Below are 20,909 nucleotides of genomic sequence, written 5' to 3'. Positions count from 1 at the left end.
AAATTCCAAATTATCCCATATATTGCTTAATGAATCAAAGCATATAATACCAAAGAAGCTGTTTTATAACTCCCAATTTTCACAATACATTTCTAATGAAGAGAAAGATGTGGATGATATGAAGACTTGAAAAAATGATCACTTGGGTCAGGAATGGAGGCTTGCTTTGGACGCCTTACTGTGAGAAAGGTTAGTGTCCCAAGAGTCACAGTGTCGAGGGCAGGGAAAAAATCGTAATGCAAACAGTTGACTACTGTTAGAGAGATGTATAATGATACTTTACTTTGTGTAGGACCTACATCTGAGGAATTTCAAGAGCATTACACAATAACTCATGGTTCCTTTCAAAATGCTTGTGACACAGTTTGCAAGAATTATCCTCATCTTAGGGGATAAGTTTACGGAGAAATGGCAGCACAAGTTGGTAAGTAACTTGTCAAAACAGCAGGTGACTGGTGAAAAGCTATAAACTGAACCTGAAAATTTAAGTCTCCCAGTCTCCTACCGTATTCACTAAATTGTGCTTGTGTTTAAAATTATTTACAATAGTATACTCTATTTGAGGCAGACCAAATTCTAATGCACAGATTTTTTTTTTTTTTTTTTGCCATTCTGTTGATGGCTCATTGAAATGAATCATTATTTTACTGAGATGCTTGCATTGTGATACCACTTTGGTACTTCATTATAACCGTGTGTGGTATGAAGACTATTTAAACCAAGGAACAAAACCTTAACTATGGTAACACCCCGTTCTTTCTCTTTGTTCTGTTATATATCCTATTCTGTATCCCTTTGTGCTAGTGCTATGCTGTGCTACTATCCAAGGTCCATAGTAACTGCCTGGCCGAACAGATTTGGTGGCTAACATTGGAACTTTGGTTTAATTATATTGTATCAAGTCTTCCATGGTATCTCTGTAGGATGCATTGGTTTGGAGAATGCTTTATAAAACCATTAACCAGTAGAGAAGCAGTAATAGTAGTAGATGCCTAATCTGAGCAGTCTAACAGATAGAAGCTTTTTAAAATGATTTGGAACCAATGATTTTGTCTTTGTGTTTGATATGTTAGTGTTTTTATCTGATTGGAAATGGAGCCACATATTTTCCTTGAAAGAATAGGAGTATGAAGATTTCAGTTTCACAGTTTGAGCAGTTAACTAAGGGTTCTTGTTACAAATGGCAGCCTAGGTGGTCTAGTTTCCATTGCCTTTGAATAAGTACAGTCTGTGTCTCAGTATCCATGGAGGATTAGTTCCAGCACCCTTGCAGATACCAAAATCCATGGATGCTCAAGTCCCTTATATAAACTGGCATAGTGTTTGCATATAACCTTTGCATATATTTTAAATCATTTCTGGATTATAGTACCTAGTATAATGTAAATAGTTATAAATACAATGTAAATGATGCGTAAATAACTGCTGGCATGGCAAATTCAAGTTTTGCTTTTTGGAAATTTCTGGAATTTTTTTTCCCCCAAATGTAGTTGACCCTTGAATAACATGAGTATTAGGTGTACTGATCTTCCATGCAGTTGAAAATCCCCATACTGTTCTCTCTACCTTAAAAACAAAGAAATTGAAGTGACTCATCCAAGGGCAAGAAGCAGTAACAATTTGGATAGAATCAGAACTCAAACCCTAGTTTTATGATTCCACATATTGTGATCTATAATTGAACATAAACTTTACCCTACACTTAAAGATCTGTAAAATGAAAATGCAAGTATTTATTGAAGTAAACTCATGTATAAGTGGATCTGTGCAGTTCAAACACATGTTGTTTAAGGGTCAGCTGTTTTCCATCCACATGTTGGTTGAATGCTGAGATGAGGAACTCGGGGAAAAGGAGGACTGACTGTACTCTGGGTTCTGTCCCCGATGTGTCATATGAGCATAGCACTGTTGTAAAAGGGCATTTTTCACAAACCTCATGTATTTGTAAAATTGTTTTGAAGAAATAAAGTCTGACTTCATAGATACTAAATTTTCCCAGGCAAAAGGTGTATCAGATTATGTGAGACACATATTAAAACAATGGAGGAAATATATTCAGCCATTGTTATAGGGTTTCTTTGGACTAGGATTGTGTTCGTAAGTAGAAAAGTGGAAATCATTAATAAATAAACCTTATTAAAGAGCCCATGGTTTTCTCCTTTCAGTTTCTATAGATTTTTTTTTCCCACGCTAATGGAATTTAAAAGGCAATAATTATTTTTGTATCTTGATGAACTGCTATGGTTACTTTACATGCAAAAAAAAAAATCTGTGCTGAGTATAATTGTATTATTGTAGTTAATTTGGTTAAAAGGGAAATTTCTTGAATTTTGATGGCTTTCTTTAAGCCATAATATTTTGTGTACATGAATTACTCATTTTTCTTCAGTTCTAGCACTGCAGAATTTCAGCTTTTCTAGGCCATGAAGAAAACATTCTGTAATCCTTTAGTAAAGTGTTTTTCACATTACTTTAAAATACCTTATTTCTTTATTAATATCTAAGTTTAGTCTCATTTTATTCTTTTGCTGGGTGTCACTGTTTTAAAATAACACATTTTTAGTTTTTGATGGTTTTATTACCTATTCTTGGTAGTGAAATCAGGAAATACAGGGAAAATAGAAATCAACCATAATGCTGTCATGCACAGATAAATACTGCTGTCATTTGACAGTTTTTCTGTGTTCATATATTAACATATTTCTGATTATGGACTGGGAATATGTTCTTGTTTCTCAACTATTTTTCAGTAATAGTTGAGTAACAATTTAGTAAGTATTTCTCTACGGTTTTAAAATACCATTTTAAAATGGAATTATGGTTTGGGGATTTTGTTACTGATTATTTAACATTTCATTATTTAAATATACCAAAATTTGTGTTCTCTTATTTTCTGCAATTTGTTTCTAGATTTTTGTTGTAAGTAATGCCACCACAAACATATACATCAGTTTAGTCTTTATTTCCTCCCCTGTTTATTTCTTAAGGAGAAAGAACATCTTTAATTTTAGTGTATCTAAAAGGAACAATAAATTTATTTTTAAAAATTTAACACAGTTTTGTCTCACTTTACAAAGTTGATAAACTCATTAGAAAATATTTATAAATGAAACTTTAAAAATATGTATTGTTTGATAAGCTTCTAAGTGTAATGTGATCATTATCATTTAAAGATCTAGAAGGGAAGAATTCTTTTAAGTGCATGGATAGAAATGGATATAAAATATGCTGTGTTATAAATGCATAAACAGAGTGCTGTGTCGGGATGAATAGTGTAACCCTTTGGGATGGAGTGGATTATAGATGAGTTTCTAAAGGGAAAATAACATATGAACTGGAAGAATATATAGTATTTCAAGGAGGAAAGAATGTAGAAGAGTGCTTTATAGGTAAAGCACCTCAAATGGAAATAGGCAGATATGAGGCCTATTGAGAGAATAGTAGTTTAGTTAACTGAAATGTCTGCAAATAGTGGACTAGAAGGTTAGAAAAGTAAAATTGAGGTCAGATTATAGAGTTAATGAAATTAGGGAGCCTGAATTTAATTTGGTAGATATCCTTTGATATCTGTAGTTTGCAATGGGTCATATCTGGTTTTTATAGAAGGGAGAGAATTTGGAGGTAGAGAAATTAATTAGACTATGAGAGTAGCTCTTTAAAACAAGAAGGGAGCATGAGATGAGGGAGACAGAATGGACAGGCTTTGGTAACCAGATGGAAGTGAATGGTAAGGGTAAAGGGAAGAGCCAAGTATGATCCTTGGTTGACTCAGGAATAGAAACAGGGAATCCTGGAAGAGGAGGAATGTTAACTTTTATTTTAGGAGGAGAGAGAAAAGATTTGGTGAGGTGAATTGTGTTTTGAACTTGGTAACAATATTTAATCAGTAAATTCAGTACTGTGAGGAAAAAGAATAGAACTAATGGCATGAAATGTTTTATTTTATATTTTGTTTACTCTTCGGTTCATAGTAGTTTAGCATTCTTCTTGGTTCCAACCTTTCAAGAAATTAATAATCCACTAACGATATTTAATTTTGTGCTTTTGGAAGACTGTTTGAAGTACCTAGCAATATAACACCTTTGTAAATTTGAAGTAATCTAAATGGTTGCCTGCTCTATTTCATGTTTTGTAAACTTGAATTTTTACATATAGATAAAATTAAAACGTTTGTATTTATAAGGTGCCATTTGATAGACTGCTTATTTGAGTTTTATTAATAGGTTCATTTGCTTCATTTAACTGACAGAAACCTATTAGTTAATTTTGTCTGACTTTATGATTTCCAGATTTTATTGGAAACAGAGGTTTTGAAGTCACAAGATGTCACATAGAAGTTGTGAAATAGTTGAAAGCTGAAATAGTTTTAACTATTAATTGTGTGTGTGCTGGCATCTAGGCAAGAGCCCCTGAGAAATGTGCCTTCTGAGATAATGATCTTGCTTTTGTGAAAGGGAAATGAAAGTGAGAAAAGGAATAAAGTAAGGGTAAAAGAGACCCTGAGCAGAATTTGGTTGTTCCAGGTCTTAGCTGTAGCATGTGGGATCTAGTTCCCTGCCTAGGAATTGAACTTGGGCCCACTGCATTGGGAGCCCAGAGTATCAGGCACTGGACCACCACGGAAGTCCCTACCAGGTTTTAATTTCAGAAGCAGAGCTTCTGAAAACAATTGGAGGAAATTCTGTTTCTTTACCTATAAGTTTTTTGAAGGAATTTGTGATGCCTTCTCATTGTTGGTCCCAAGTCTTTGAATCAGCACATGTATACTTTCTGATTTTTGATCAAGTTATTGCTCAGCTATAGATGACATAACTAGACTATCTAACAAGAATGAACTTCATAGACTTACACTTATTTCTTGAAGAATAATTAGGTAAAATTCTGCAAGGTTGCTGTTACTTTTGCCTGAACCTAAGATTATTTCTGCACTCAGCTGGGGAGCTGAGTAAGTCTCTGCTACTAGGACTAAGAGGGGAAGGAAACACTTAGAAGTTAATATGACAGTGTAAAGGAGAGAAGAAAGATACCAACCTCGTAGTTGGAGAAACTTACTAATGAGAAATATTATTTGGAATATATTAGGTACAAGGATGCAGACATTGAAAATAATGTAACCGCCATTATGTGCCAGGCACTGTGCTGAATCCTTTGTACATTATCCAAAAGCGTTAAATCCATCCTGCAGAGTACAGTTAGCTTAGTTTTATAGGTGAGGGAAATAGAACTTCAGGAGGTTAAATAACTTGCCCAAAGTCAAAATTAAAACCTGGTGGTCCAGTGGCTGAGACTGTACTCCCAAGGCAGGGGACCTGGGTTCACTTCTAGTCAGGGAACTAGATCCCACATGCCACAACTAAGACCTGGAAAAACCAACTAAATAAGTATTAAAAAAGCAAAAGAGAAAAAAACATCCACCTGGTGAACACCTCAAAGGAAATCTTTGACAAAATGAAAATAACCTACTGAATGGGAGAAAATATTTGCAAATAATATGGCCCATAAGGGGTTAATACTCAAAATACATAAATAGCTCATACATTTCAATATCAAAAAGCAAAAAACTTGATTTAAAAATGGGCAGAAGACCTGAATAGACATTTTTCCAAAGAAAACATCCAGATGGCCATTAGGCCTGTGAAAAGATTCTCTACATCACTAATCATCAGAGAAATGCAGATGAAAACCACAATGAGTTACCACCTCACACTTGTCAGAATGGCTACCATCAAAACCACCACAGATAACATGTTGGCAAGTATGTGGAGAAAAGGGAAGCTTTGTACACTGTTGATGGGAATGTAAATTGATGCAGTCATTGTGGAAAGCAGTATGGGGGTTCTTCAAAGAAAGAAAAAAGGACTACTGATTCTACTCCTGGCCATATATTCAGAGAAAATGAAAACACTAGTTTGAAAAGGTACATGTAATCCAGTGTTCACAGCAGCATGATTTATAGTCACCAATATATGGAAGCAATCTAAGTGTCTATCAACAGATGAATGGATGAAGAAGACGTGTGTGTGTGTGTGTGTGTGTGTGTGTATACATACACACAATGGAATACTACTCAGCCACGAAAAGAATGAAATTTTGTTATTTGCAACAACATGAATGTATGTGGATATTATGCTTAGTGAAATAAGTCAGATAAAAACAAAAACTATGATATCACCTCTATGTGGAATCTAAAAAATAGTGAATATAATAAAAAAGAAACAGACTTACGGATACAGAAAACAAGCTAGTGAGTACCAGTGGGGAGAAGGAAGAGGCGGAAGGCAAATATGGTTAGAGGCACTACTTTGTATGACATAAGCTGTAAGGCTATATTGTGCAGCATAGGGAATATAGCCAATAATATAATATATATATATATATAAATTATATTTACATATACTTGTATGAATATATGTAAATATAATTTATAATAACCATAAATGGAATATAATCTTTAAAAATTGTGAATCACTGTGTTGTAAATTTGAAACAGATAATATTATAAATCAGCTATACCTCAATTAGAAAACAAAACCAAACCTAGTGGAAGGAAGGTTCAATTAGATGTCAACAGTCAAAAGTCAGTACTTAACAAGAGCAAGAAAAAGGTACAATGACTTAGGAATTAGCTAAGAAATGTGCAACGCCTAGAATGTGAAGACGACTTGAAAGCACTTATGAGAGATACAGAAAGCTTCAGTAAATGGTAACCACATTTGTGGAGAGGAATGCTTAACCTACATAACCCTATCAGTTTCTCTAAAATTAATGTCAATTTAATGTGATCCTAATAAAAATACCAAATGATTTTTTTCTCCCAGGAACTGGACAAATTGATTTTCTAGTTGATATGGAAAAAATAAACCAGAGAAGTCAGGAAAATTGAAAAATAAGCAGAAAAAAAAAGTATATATGTATATATAGTTAATAGCATGTTTTAATTTTAAAACCTTGGTAGTTTAAAACCTTGCTAGCCCTACATATGGACATTTAAAATGAATAAAACAATATAGAGCCCAGACATAAGCATGGAGAAAAAAATTCAAGTGAGAGATATTCAATAAATGATCTTGGTATAAGTAGGAGCATCATCTAGTGTATAAAAAGTTGGATTTACCTCATGCCATGTATATATTGGATAAATTCCAGATGAATCAAATATTTAAATGTAAAGGCTATAATGATAAAAATGTGCTTGAAGAAAACATGGACTAATTTTTAAAAAATAATTTTGTGAACTCGTGAGGAGGTCCTTTTGGCAAATTAAGCACTCATCCTCTGTGCTGTCCCTCTCCTTGCCCCTAGTTCAGAAATTGCACTTTTCCCTGTAGGTCGCATGAGAGCCTTGATTGAAGACATTGTGTTCTGTCTGAGAGTATTTAAGGTTTCCAATAAAATGTACAACCCTCACAAATAATGGTTTTGTTGGAGTCAGGAAATACTTTCTGAATTGTGAATAGGCATAGAAAAGGTAAGTTGCATAGAAGTAAAAATAATTTTGCTAGACAGAAGTCACAGTAAACAAAGGTAAAAGGCAAACCGGAAAATATAAAGTTTAATATTTATTAAAATCAAAGTGTAAATCTCTGAGATATAAAGCACTTCTAAATATTGATGAGGTAAAAACAGCAGAATGGCAATGGATAAGAACAGGCACTTCACAGAAAAGGATATACAACTGACTTTTAAGCCGTGAGTACTCTTCAGCCTCATTCATACTAAAAAGTGCAGAAGACCTGTGTATGACTGGAGTACCATCTCTGCCGTGAGGCTGTCAGTAAATAAGTGTTCATAGGTTTTTACAGTGGTTATTTTGCCATCATATATCAGAATTACAAATGTACATACCCTTTCTTCAAGACATCCAAGAGTACAGCTGTTGACTTGATAGCTCCATTTGTGTATACAAAGTGAGTGAGACTGCAGCATTGTTAGAACAGCAAAACGTTAGGAACGACACTGTGACAGTCTGTGTGTGCTGAGTTGCTTCAGTCGTGTCTGACTGTGCGGCCCTGTGGGCTGTAGCCTGCCTGGCTCCTCTGTCCATGGGGTTCTCCAGCCAGGATTACTTAAGTGGGTTTCTCTGCCTGTCTCCAGAGGATCTTGCCAACCCAAGAATCACACCCACATCTCTTAGGTCTCCTGCATTGGCAGGCGGGTTCTTTACCATTAGCGCCATCTGGGAAACCCGACAGTTGTGTTAGTCACTCATCATGCCCAACACGGCAACCCCATGGTCTGTCCATGGAATTCTTCAGGCAGGAATACTGGGGTGGGTTACCATTCCCTTCTCCAAGGGATCTTCCTGACTCAGGAATCGAACCCAGGTCTCCTGCATTACAGACAGATTCTTTACCATCTGAGCTACCAGGGAAGCCCCCGTGACAGTCTGTTGGGAACTGGTAAAGTAATTCAGTCAGTGTAATGTAAATACTATGTAGTTAGGAAGAGAATGAGGGAGGAGTTTGCACATTATTATAAGATAAATTGAGTGACAAGAGCAAGGTGTAGAACATGGTGTATAAAGCTATATTTTGGATTAGAAAAAAGATGTATTTGCTTATAGATATATTTGCTCATACATACTCTTGCCTGAGTACTGGAGTGGGCTGCCATTTCCTTCTCCAGGGGATCTTCCCAACCCAGGGATTATATCCAGGTGTCCTGCATTGCAGGCAGATTCTTTACTGCTTGAGCCACCAGGGAAACCCAAATAAAATAAAAGGGTAGGCTCTGGAATTAGAGTGATTTGGTACAAACCCTGTACCCTTGTAGCTATGTTATCTTGGGCACTTATCTTTTACTTTTTAGATATGTTATCTTGGGCACATAGCTTAGTCTTTTTGTGTTAAGTATTCTCGTCTGTAAAATGAGGATAATCGTGCCAGGGGTAGTTGTAGGGATTAAGTGAGCCATCACACTGAAGTGCAAAGAACAATGCCTGGCATGTGGAAAATGCTCAGTAAATGTTTTCTTAAAAGAAAAGTAAGTCTTAACACTGAAGTAGCTAAAATACGCTGTTTCTGTATTTGCTTTGAGATAGTATATTTATAACTGAAACTCAGGCATTTATTCAACAGAATATCTACTTTGTCCTAAACATTGTGCTAACCATAAAACTATATACTTCTTTATGTTTAGTTTACATTTACCTTGTTGAAGCTCATATTAAAAAGTTATACCCAAATTTCCCCAGAATGTATGTTTATTTCACTTAAAGGTAGTATTGTATTGGAGCAAGATATAAAATACATTCCTTTACTGTTAGGCTTTAAAGATACATAGTCATAACAGAAAAAACAGATTTTTTGTTGTTTTTGTGAGAATTACATAAATGATAGAAGTTAGATTCATTGTTTATTTTCAAAATTTAATGAATACTTAATTAAAAGATTTCTTAGTCTATTCAGGCTGCTACAACATAAATACTATAGTCTGGGTGACTTACACAACAAACATATTTCTCTTGGTTTTTGTCTGGGTAATCCAGGATCAGGGTGCTTAGGTTTATTATCTGTTGATAACGTGCTTCTTGGTTCACAGATGGCCATCTTTTCATTGTGTCCTCAGGGCAGAAGGGTGAGGGAGCTGTCTAAAAAAGGACACTAATCTCATCAATGAGGGCTTCATCCTTATGATCTGATTATCTCCCAAAGGCCTACCTCCTAGTACTGTCATGTGGGAGGATAGAATTTCAATGTGAATTTGGGAAGCGGGCGCAGGACACAAGTGCTCAGTCTGTAACAGAAGGTATAGTTTGTGTACTGGTAGTTGGAGGAAAAGACACTTAAATCTTTTTTTTCCCCCTGCTTATTCACACTTTTAAACCTGCCCCTCCCAAAGTGATAAGCAGCCTTTTAAATTGAAAATAAATGCATTTGGCTGCAGCTTTCTACTCTTATTTTTGCATACATAATTATTTTAATATAAGTATGCCTAAATTTATTTGCTTAGTATATAAATAGGCTGTTAATAGAAAATGGGACATTTGCTGCTTATATTGTGCTTGACTGTGGGAAAAAATTATACATTAAGAAAATCAAGAAAGACAAATAGACATTTCTGAGATTACAAGATGTGAAGATATAATGTGTTGCTTTAAAATGAGAAGATAAAATGTGGAGAACAAAACAGGAACAGTTTAAATGGAGACCACTGCATTGTTAGCTGTCTCCAGCTCCACAACAAGCTGCTGAGATAGCCTCTCTTGTTTATTGATGCTTCTTCAGTTCACTTAGCTTCAAACCTTAGATTCACCTTAGAGTCAGCTTCCTAACCTGTAGCAACAGTGTTGACTCAGTTGCCAAAATCTTACTTTCCTCAGTAACTTTCTTGTGTCTTTTCATTGCATTTGCAAGTGGCTAAATATGTTATCTTGAGCTAATTATCTCAAACCCTGGGGCCTGTAGTTTCCTCCTATCTCAATTAAAATTCTTTGCTTTAGTTTAGATCATCACTAGTCTATGCAAGAACTGTGGCAGTAGCTTTCTACCTGATCTTCCCATTCCAATCCATCCATCTTTAATCTTTCTAAGGCATATTTCTGTTTCTGTCCCTTGAATATTGCCCAGATCAAATGCCATCTCCTACATTTCCCTGGTGTGTTGTATAAGAACTTAAGTCATATATTTTGCACAGTATCTAGCACAGTTCTCTGTCATTGAGTACATTAGTAAGTTGCATTGCTATCTTCATATTATGTAATTATTTGGGTAAAAGTCTTCTCTCCCATGTCAGTAACTGCCGGTTAAACACCTTGTCTTACATATCTTTATCACAGAAGGAACACAAGGTGTTGAATGAACACGATGACCATTTTGTTGGATGTGCCATAGAAAGGGAAGAAAGTTACAGTTAAGACTCTTTTGTTTTGGTAAGTTTGTGGTCATCAGCTACTTTATAATGAAAAGTTTAAAATTTATACCTGTTCTAAGAATATACATATTGGAAGTGGTAAAGTCAAGTCATTGTGGCTGTAAGGGGTAGTGAGAATGAGGCTTGGAAGGAGTTGATTATGCTCACTGATTCTAGAGCGAGGAGGTCACCGCATGCTGCACAGAGCTGAGGAGGAAGATACGAGGTCATCAGGAGGCAGAGAAGAGCCCAGGGAAGATCTTAAGACTGTAGCCTTCGTTGAGGTTTTCTAGGGAGAGGCAAACTGGGCAGAATAGACAGTTTAGAATTGACTGTTTTGATTAATTCTTCCCACGCTTTGTTCTATAGGATAGGTTTCTTATTTCCTGGTACCTGGTTCTGGGATGATGTAAGGTGTGGGAAATTCCGGTTTGGTGTGTGAGAATTAGATAAGGATATAGTTGGTGGAATAATCTCTGGTTTGGTCAGTTTGCGTATGAAAGGCATGTTGGTAGGCAAGTTATCTTTAGGAATTAGCCAGTTCTGAGAGGGTTTAACTCTTCCGGTATCTGTAAACCCCTCCCCCCACCTTTCCTATGTCATCAACAAGAATAAAGAAAATAAGAAAATACAGTTAATTGTCTCTGAGATGAATGAATTCCAAATATACAAGAAAGAATCTAAGAAAACACAGAACAAAAAATCCGCCAGTATATTTTGAGGGTTCATTCTTGCTGGTCTTAGAGATTAAAACAGCTATTTGGTTGATATATTTATATTGGAGTCTTTTTTTTTTTTAAATTGGAATCTTTATATTTTCATTTTACTTCTCCTTTCTGCTTTGAAGAAATTAATTTCAGCAGTTTCTAGCCATCCAGAAAGGAATTCTGAAGCAAAAATGTTGTGAAGCCCTAGTACAAGTACAGTTTGAAGTATATATTGAAAGTAAATTATTAAAACATAACCTTGCTGCTTAAGTATTATAAGCAAAAGGACAGTTGTTCAATAGGGAAATGTTTATATTTTAGTGCCTTTGAAGTAGGGATGATGGTACACCTGCCTTATTGGGCTATAAGGATTAAATGAGATTAAATAAAGTGCTTAGCACAGTGCCAGGCACATAATAAGTTCTCTGTGTATGTTACTGTATACCTGTATGTAGATAAGAATGCATAAAAGGGGTATGGATTTGTAAACATATCCATTATAAAGGATTTTTTAATCTAGTTAGTTACATCTCCATATGAATATTACTGTGTGCTGTCAGCTAAGACATGTAAGTTACTGTATATTTTGATTTTATCAGAAAACTTACTAAAATGTTTTCATGATGAGTTGTACCGTTCCAAATTCCTGTTGATAATTATTCGTAATAATTCTAGAGAATAAGCATTTTCACTAAATATTTTATGTTTAGGCTCTATTTTTTTCTTAGTTTTTCATATTTTATGATCATTATATGATTATCTTAGTGATCCTTTAAAAAGTTTCAATAAACAGTTTTACTTTAGGAGTAGGGAAATAACACGCCTTGAGTGAAGTAGCCATTTGGTAATTTGTTAGCTCTGTCACACAGTTAGCAATATCATTATTTATTAAAGTAAAAAAAGCATTCTGAATTATTTATTGGTGTTATTCACTAATCCCAAGTTGTTAACGTCTTCATCTTTTAAAAAATCAGAATTATAAAATGCATCAACTCACTTTCACTGTTTCAGTTAAACAACTGAAGAACCATGAATGAAAGAAAACCACTGGTAGATAATCAGTGTTGACAATTTAGTGTTTCTTTACCCAGTCTTTTTTATTTTAAATATTTTTGATTTATCTGGCTGTGCTGAGTGTTGCTGCCTGGGCTTTTCTCTAATTGAGGTGGGCAGGGGGCTACTCTCTAGTTATGGTGCACAGGCTTCTCATTGCAGTGGCTTCTCTTGTTATAGAGCATGGGCTCTAGAGCATCCAGATTCAGTTGTTTTGACACGTAGGCTCAGTAGTTACAGCTCCTGGGCTCTGTAACCACTTGCTCAGTTGCTGTGGCACACGGGCCCAGTTGTCCTTTGGCCTAAGTTGTCCTCTGGAATCTTACCAGACCAGGGATTGAATCTTTGTCTCCTGCATTGGCAGGTGGATTCTTCACCACTGAGCCACCAGGGAAACCCTATTTTTCTATTCTTTTCTTTGCACGTATACTTGGCTGTGTGTGACATATTTTTATACATGAATGAAATTATGCATTACCTTTTAAATTTCATAGTATAGCATTTTGTGAACATTAAATTTCTAGAGATATATATTAAGTGTGCTTTGCATTGCTTTAGTTGGAGTTCTGAGTTATTCAGGAGGGCAGGGGAAAATCTATAGCAACTAGTGAAGCATGGTAGGCAGAGGCTTTTGAAACTTAAGCTCTGACTGAATTAAACATTTACTAAGTAATTGAAATGGAGGTTCTTAAGATTAGCTTTTTACCAAGTATATCCTTCTGACCTCCAGTTTTGTAATTGTTATTAATATGACTGTGCTTGTTGCTATTCATAACTATTGTTTTCTAGACCCTGATAACTTGAGCATTAAATGTCAACCAAGATTTTTGTTCTGTGTATAAAACATTGACAGCTTTGCAAATTCTGTTGAATTCAAGTTTTTTTTTTAATTAAAAATATACATAGAAATTCATTCAATTCATATACCATATTAAGAGTTGAGATTAATTGTGGCCTTTGGTCATGCTTGGTAATAGTACTTTTTATACCAGATAGTCCCTGATTTATGAATGAATTGTTTTTAAAAGCTAAATTTTTCTTTGCTCGTGCAAATACTGCTACATGTCATAAATAGGTTTTCAAACCAGTCTTTAAAACACATTATACCTAAGTATAATACTCTATCAATAATTATATTTAACCTTTGTAACATTTTCTATAGAAAAATTCATTGAAGTTTTACGTTTGGGTATTAGAATTTATCTCTACCCATCATCTATCCTGGCTTGTTTGGCTCTTTTGCTTTATTGGTTCCACAAAGCTTAGGATAAATTTTTGTGAGTAACATTTAACTTAACTATATATCACATTTTAAATATAAATAATACTTGACTACTACTGTCTCTTAGGGAAGAAAATTTATCAGTCTGTGTTAATTATTTCCCTAGTATTTTGATTTTGGGAAACAGAGGACATTTGTTCCTATGGGGTTTGGGTCATTTATAATTTTGGGACTTCAAATATCTTAAGTTCTTTTTTTCTAATTACTGAAATAATATATTTCTATAAGTTTTTAGAAGTTACAGAAATGTTTTAAAAAGTAGAAGCCACTTTTTCCCTTGCATCCTAAAGCTGACTACTACTATTTTTTATATTTTCATAACTTTATACCTGTATTAAAATACATAGTCCTTTACATGTTACATAAAATGCTGTGGTTTGCATTTTCATTTAATGTTTTTATATTTTCATGTTTTACTATATAGACATTTATTTTAATAGAAGCACCTGTTTCTGTTACATGGATATTCCATATTTATTTATGTACCTGTTACTGGAAATCATGTTATTTCCTGTTGTTTCCCGGAAGGAAAGTTTCTGGGTCAGAGGGCATGCATGTTTAAAATTGTAATACATATTGCCAACTTGCTCTCTGAAAAGCTTTTTTTCCCCCTTATACTTGTATTTAAAGATTGCTTAGAGAAGTGTGTCTTTTGCCAACTTTGAAAAATTGTTTGGCATGAAAATAATGTAATTTGAACTATTAATAGAAACTTTAAACTTCAAAGTCAAATTTATCTGTGATTGAATTATTCAGAATAAGTTGTTTATTTCTGTGGACCACTTTTGGTCCTACAGTAGCCAAGATGGTGCTACTTGGCTAACTTGACAGGAATGTTTTGAACCCAAAAATATTTTGGTAAATGTATTTGTTTGGGCTGCGAAACAAAGTACCACAACCTGGGTGGCTTAAGTAACAAATATATTAGCACAGTTCTGGAGGCTGGAAATCCAATATCAAGGTGTCAAGTAGGGTTGGTTCCTCTTTTGTTAGGACACAAGTCAGGTTAGAGGCTACCCTGCTCCCATCAGACCTCATCTTAACTGATTACAGCTTTGATGACCACTTTCCCAAATAAGGTCACATTCTTGGGTACTGTGGATTATGACTTTGAGCATATGAATTTTGGGGTAACCCAGTTTATCCAATAGCAAGATTTTGAAATCTGTAGAGGAAAGAGAATACAGAGTAACATGATAATGTATTTTCCTTCAAATAGCTGTTCTAGAATTTTGAATAAGATGCAACTTTTAAGAGAAGTTTGTTGTGAATATGTTGTGACTATGTTGTGAATATGTTTTTTATAGCATTACCTTTATAACCAAAACACAACTCATTTTTTACTTATTGTTTGCATTGTTTCAAGGTTCTTAGAGCATGCTGTTGGTGATTATATCTTGAAAGTGCAATGAAAGTTGCTCAGTGGTGTCTGACTCTGTCCAGGATTCTCCAGGCCAGAAACCTGGAGTGGGTAGCGTTTTCCTTCTCCAGGGGATTTTACCAACCCAGGGATTGAAGCCAGGTCTCCCTCATTGCAGGCAGATTCTTTACCAGCTAAGCCACAGGGAAGCCCAAGAAGACTGGAGTGGGTAGCCTATCCCTTCTCCAGCTGATCGTCCCGACCCAGGATTCTTTACCAATTGAGCTATCAGGGAAGCTGCTATTATCAGGTTAAAATCCATTTAGCAAAAGACTCTTAATAGACCATCTTGTATATCTTGTGATTGGTTGTCTAGGAAGAAGTGTTTATGTATATTATTAAATCAGAATGGATCACGGTCGGTCAATACTCTTGAAGCTTTTCATGGTGATTCCTGGACATGCACATGCAGAGCTGCAAAATACAAGTAGATTCCCAGCGGAGGTTCAGCAAAGCAGTGGTTTGCCTTCCTGTTACAATATGTCCTTTTTGCAATATATTTGGTGCCACATTTTTTGCATTTTTGTACCTCGGGCAATTTTACCGTTTAAAGTGGCCCCTGTGCATACTGCTGAGGTTTTGTCTAGTGTTCCTAAACACAAGAAGGCTGGAAAAAAGTCATTGAGGCATGAGTTTACAGAGTTTTGGCAGTGAATTCAGTGTTAATGAATTATATTAATTAAGATGTCTTTAAATGGAAACACAAAACAAGGTTATGAATGATTGATTGATAAAGTGTTGTGATAAGAGACTTGGAGACTTGTAGCACCCTAATCTTATATTTTCTCTAGGGGCAGTGATTCAGTATTGGCTAAATAAGTATTTGTGGTGACTTCATGAAACAAAACTACTGTGAATAATGAGAATCTGTATTCCCAACTAGACTAAAAAAGAAAATTACAAGTGGAACAGTTGTGGGGCTTCTTAAAAGGGTGGTGCAGTGGTGAAATAAACCATCATATTTAGCATTCTTTTTTTCATATATTGTGCAGAGTTTTAAATTATCTTTCAAGAAAATGTGAAAGAAGTTTGGAGTCAGTTTTTGTCATTTCATTTTTCTCTTTTTGTACCTTTCATTAGCCACAGTTGAGAATGAAAAAAAAAATTTTTTTTTTCTGTCCATAATGGCAAAGAGAAGATAACTGACAGAGGAACATGTTCATAATTACAGGACAGATCAGAAGGTGAATGTAGATACACGACTGTATGAATATGATGAAATTGATCATATAAATGAATTCTTAATTAAGAGTGAATTCTGGAGATGATATTCTACATGAATTTTCACAAACTCAAGAATTGATGAACATGTTTGTTAGATCCTAAAGGAAATAGGTTGTTCTTAGTTACTTACCCAAATGGAAGGATTTTGTCATGTAACGTTTTACAGTAAGAACTGGAACCTTTTGCTAAAAGGATGTGCAACCATATTCTTCTTTTATGATGTTTGTGCAGCAAAATGATGTACAAATGAAAACTGGCATTAGGTTAAACATTTTAATTTTTATAAATCTAAGAATGACAGTGTTTTGGATTTATGGGGCAAAGATGGCCTTTTTCTCCTTAGTGAAATGATGCCCCATCAGTTTTCAGAAATACTGCATTTTAACAGTGCACGTGTAAGAAGAACCAGAAGTAACAGTGAGCTTGGACTTGTTAGATTTGTATTTGGAGTATATCTGCCTGATAGAATTTAAAGGATGGATATGCTACTTTTCTCTAGTGCTTTATCTTTTTTGTTTTTGCTCCTGTCTCTGAAAATGTTTTTTTTCTGTTTTTCTCAAGACAGTCTCCTACTCTTTTAAGTTTTCTTTGCTTCTTTCTGCCTCCCCAAACTAAATGGCCCTTTTTTCTTTTCTTAAAGAGAAATATTGTGAGCTATAAATACTGATATGAGCAGTGTTACATTTATCAAATTTTTCTGTGAACATTTTGAAGCATAAAGAAAAGTTGAAGGAATAGCACAGTGGCCAACAGTTAGTATTTTGCCACATATTTTTATCTGTATGTATTTATATTAAAAAAATACTTTATTCTGAATTATAGTCAATTGTAATAATCATGTGCTACTTTAAACCTTTCCCAGCAAGTTTAGTATCATATGTTCATAATTCTAACATCTTCCTGTAGCTCCCATTTATCAAAGGAATAATAGTTTTTTTAAATTGGCTTGCTTGACAGGTTTTCTTTTGTTTTCTGTCCTCTTATATATCCTCCTTATATTTCCATACTCAGCCTAAATTAAAGTGAATTTAATTCTCACTTTTTCCTCCCTTTTCTGTATTCTTTGGCCTTGAAAGGCAAATGTATTCAATAGCTTGGTGATTAAAACTTCAATAGAGTTAGCATAGTACCTAGTCTATAATAAACTCAACAAATGTTAACTGTTCAGGTTTGTTATGAGTTGTTTGTTTTTTTCTCATACAAGACATGAAGCCAGATTTTCTAGTGAATTTTTTGGTTTGTTTTGCTGGATTTATGTATTCCCTCTTTTTTCTTGCTTATCATTGACTCTCTTTGCAGGCCATCTTGTTTCAAGCATTCAACCAGAATTTGTCCTGAATGTGAATGTCTCAATTTAACATTGATCTGACTTTTCTAGCATACTGGGGAAAAATGGTTGAGGCTTTTCATTCTGATTGGCCATTTGGAAAAAAAGAGTAATTTTTAAAAATTATACAGAGAACTTAACAGTTTGTATATTTGTTGTCAGGAAAACCTGTATTGAGTACTTTTCCCAAGGCATATAATAATTATTCATACTCAAAATAGGTATCTTAGTAATTTGATGGGGCTCAAATTCTAAGAGAATCAAAGTTATTTATCTTGAGTTTTTAGTATGTAGAGAAATCTTAAAGAGCTCAGTTAAGTTTTAGTGAAAACATTGGTTTTGATACATTGCTTTAACTATTTTCTTTAATGTTTAATTTTAAAATTATTCAAATTTGAATAGAGAATATATTCATGTGGTTCAGAAGTCAAAATAATATAAATACACATTGAGAAGCTTTGCTCTTATATTTATTTGACTACCCTATTTCCCTCTGTATCCACATCCCCTGTAGGTATAATAAACATAGGTAACTGTGACAGAAAATAACAAATCATGTACATTATTTCACATCTTGATTTTTTTCCTCCCTTGATAATATACCCTTGAGATCTTTCCACATCAGCTTGCAGCATTTCCTCTTTATTTTTCAGAGCATAGAATCCCAATGTGTGGACAGAATCCTTTATTGATGGATATTTGGAATATTTCCAGTCTTTTGTTATTTTATACAGTACTGCAGATATATGTAAAAACACACATTCACACACATGCATATTTGTATATTTGTATGCTTCCCAGGTGGCGCTAATGGTAAAAAACAAAACAAAACAAAAACCAGCCTGCCAATGTAGGAGACACGAGAGACTCAGTTTCAATCCCTGGGTCAGGAAGATCCCCTGGAGGAGGACATGGCAATCCACTCCAGTTGAAGAATCCACACCTTGCCTGGAGAATCGCGTGGACAGAGGAGCCTGGCAGGCTACAGTCCATAGGGTTGCAAAGAGTCGGACACAACTGAAGCGACGTAGCATGCATGTACACCTAGATTCTCCAGCTGGGTCCTCTATAGACAAAGGACAGATCAACAAGGAGAAAAGCAAAATAAGTGTATTGCCATGTGTTCACATGCGTTAGCACTCAGTAATGAGTAACTCAAGGGGATGGTAGAACATGGGCTTATCTAGCATCTTAAAAGAACAATAAATAGAGAAGTAACAAGATGAAAAGGGCTTTTTGAGTTTCTGGGTTGGCAGTTTGGGGGACGAAAATGTGTGGGGAAACTTAAGATAAGGGCTATTGAGTAAAGTTTGTTACATAGTTTGTACTGGTACTGTCTCTCAGCTGATAAGGGTCTAGAGTTGTCTTCAGTGATTAACCCCTATCCTTCCTTCTAGAGAGGAAAGGTAGGACACCTCTACAGATTTATGTCCTGCTTTTAGGCACATCGAAAGGGAGCAGAGAGCTTTTCTTCTTAGTGGCCTTCAGTTCAAAATAATCCTTATGCCAAAATGGCATATTTTGAGTTGGCATATTCTACTGCCCTTTAGTACACAGATGTATCTGTAGGCTAGATGTGGAACCAAAAGGTAAATGTGTATGTTTTGCTAGGTTTTGACACTTTTTTTTTTTCTTTCATAAAGGTGGTTCTATTTTGTACTTCCACTATGAATATACAAGAGTGCCTTTCCCCCCAACAGATTGTTATCTGACTTTTGAGTTTTATGAGATGAAAAATGTTATCTTGGTGTATGTGTGTTTTTTAAATAAGCTTTTTCAAAAAATTACTTTTTAAGAGCAGTTTTAAGTTCATAGCAAAATTGAGTAGTAAGTACAGAGAATTCCCGTGTACTCTATATTACACATAGACAAACCCCCTCCCCGCCCCCCACACTATCCACAGACTGTACCACAGGGATATGTTTCTTACCATTAATGTACCGACATTGACACATCATATCATCCACACTCATAGTTTACTGTAACACTGTCTGTGTTGTACATTTGATGGGTTTGACGACTATATAATGAAATGAGCCCAGCAGGCTCCTCTGTCCATGGAATTCTCCAGGCAAGAATACTGGAGTGGGTTGCCATGCCCTCTTCCAGGAGATCTTCCCGACCGAGGGATTGAACCTGGGTCTCCTGCATTGCAGCCAGATTCTTTACTGTCTAAACCACCAGGGAAGCTCACTTAGTATTGTACAGAATCATATCATACAGAATAGTTTCAGTACCCTAAAAATCCCCTCTGCTTTACCCTTTATCCCTCCCTCCCTTTAAACCCAAGCAACCAGTAATCTTTTTACTGTCTCCAGAGTTTGCCTTTTCAAGAATGTCATATGGTTGGAGCATACATTTTGTAGTCTTTTCAGATTGGCTTCTTTCACTTAGTAATATGCATTTAAGTCTTCTCCATGTGTTTTTATGGCTTGATAACTCATTTCTTTAGCACTGAAAAATATTCCACTGTCTCGATATACCACAGTTTATCCATTCACTTACTGAAGGAAATTTTTGTTGCTTCCAAGTTTTGGAAAGAATAAAGATGCTATAAACATCCATGTGCAGGGTTTTGTGTGGACATAAATTTTAAGCTCCTTTGGGTAAATGTGAAAGAGCACAGTTGCTGGATCATATAATGGTATGGTTTGTTTTGTAAGAAACTGCCAAATTGTTTTCCAAAATATCTGTACCATTTTACACATCCATCATCAGTGAATGAGAGCTATTGTTGCTCTATATCCTCACCAGCATTTGGTATTGTCAGTGTTTTGGGTTTTGACCATTTTAATAGGCTTATAATGGTAGCTCATTTAAGTTTGCAATTCTCTGTTGGTAGATAATGACTTGCCATCTTTGTGTCGTCTTGGTGTGGTGTTATTTCAGGTCATTTGCACTATATATTTTTTTTTTGTACTATTTTTTAATTGGGTTTATTTTTTTATTTTTGAGTTCTAAGAATGTTTAATATATAGATATATTTTGGGGGAAGGGGTGACAGTCTTTTATTAGGTGTGTTTTTTTGCAGATAATTTCTCCAGT

General features: G+C 35.0%; 1 protein-coding gene across 10 annotated transcripts in view; it reads left to right on the top strand.

Moving 5' to 3' along the window:
* Positions 1–20,909, top strand: part of HERC4 (HECT and RLD domain containing E3 ubiquitin protein ligase 4) — a 128,773-nt gene that overhangs the window by 6,612 nt on the left and 101,252 nt on the right. The window contains exon 2 of one of the 10 annotated variants that reach the window (XM_061161634.1): positions 10,778–10,870. The exons of 8 other annotated variants lie outside the window; for them this stretch is intronic. In XM_061161634.1, the coding sequence (XP_061017617.1) occupies positions 10,822–10,870 (49 nt within the window). In that variant the 5' untranslated portion in view covers positions 10,778–10,821. Of the gene's footprint in view, positions 1–292; positions 425–10,777; positions 10,871–20,909 lie in introns of all 10 variants that reach the window. One more of the 10 variants, XM_061161635.1, reaches the window with a different exon arrangement.

This window comes from Dama dama, chromosome 15, assembly GCF_033118175.1.
Source record: "Dama dama isolate Ldn47 chromosome 15, ASM3311817v1, whole genome shotgun sequence".
NCBI lineage: Eukaryota > Metazoa > Chordata > Mammalia > Artiodactyla > Cervidae > Dama > Dama dama.
The sequence above is the reverse complement of the archived record's forward strand: the minus strand, read 5'-3'. Positions and strand labels throughout refer to the sequence as shown.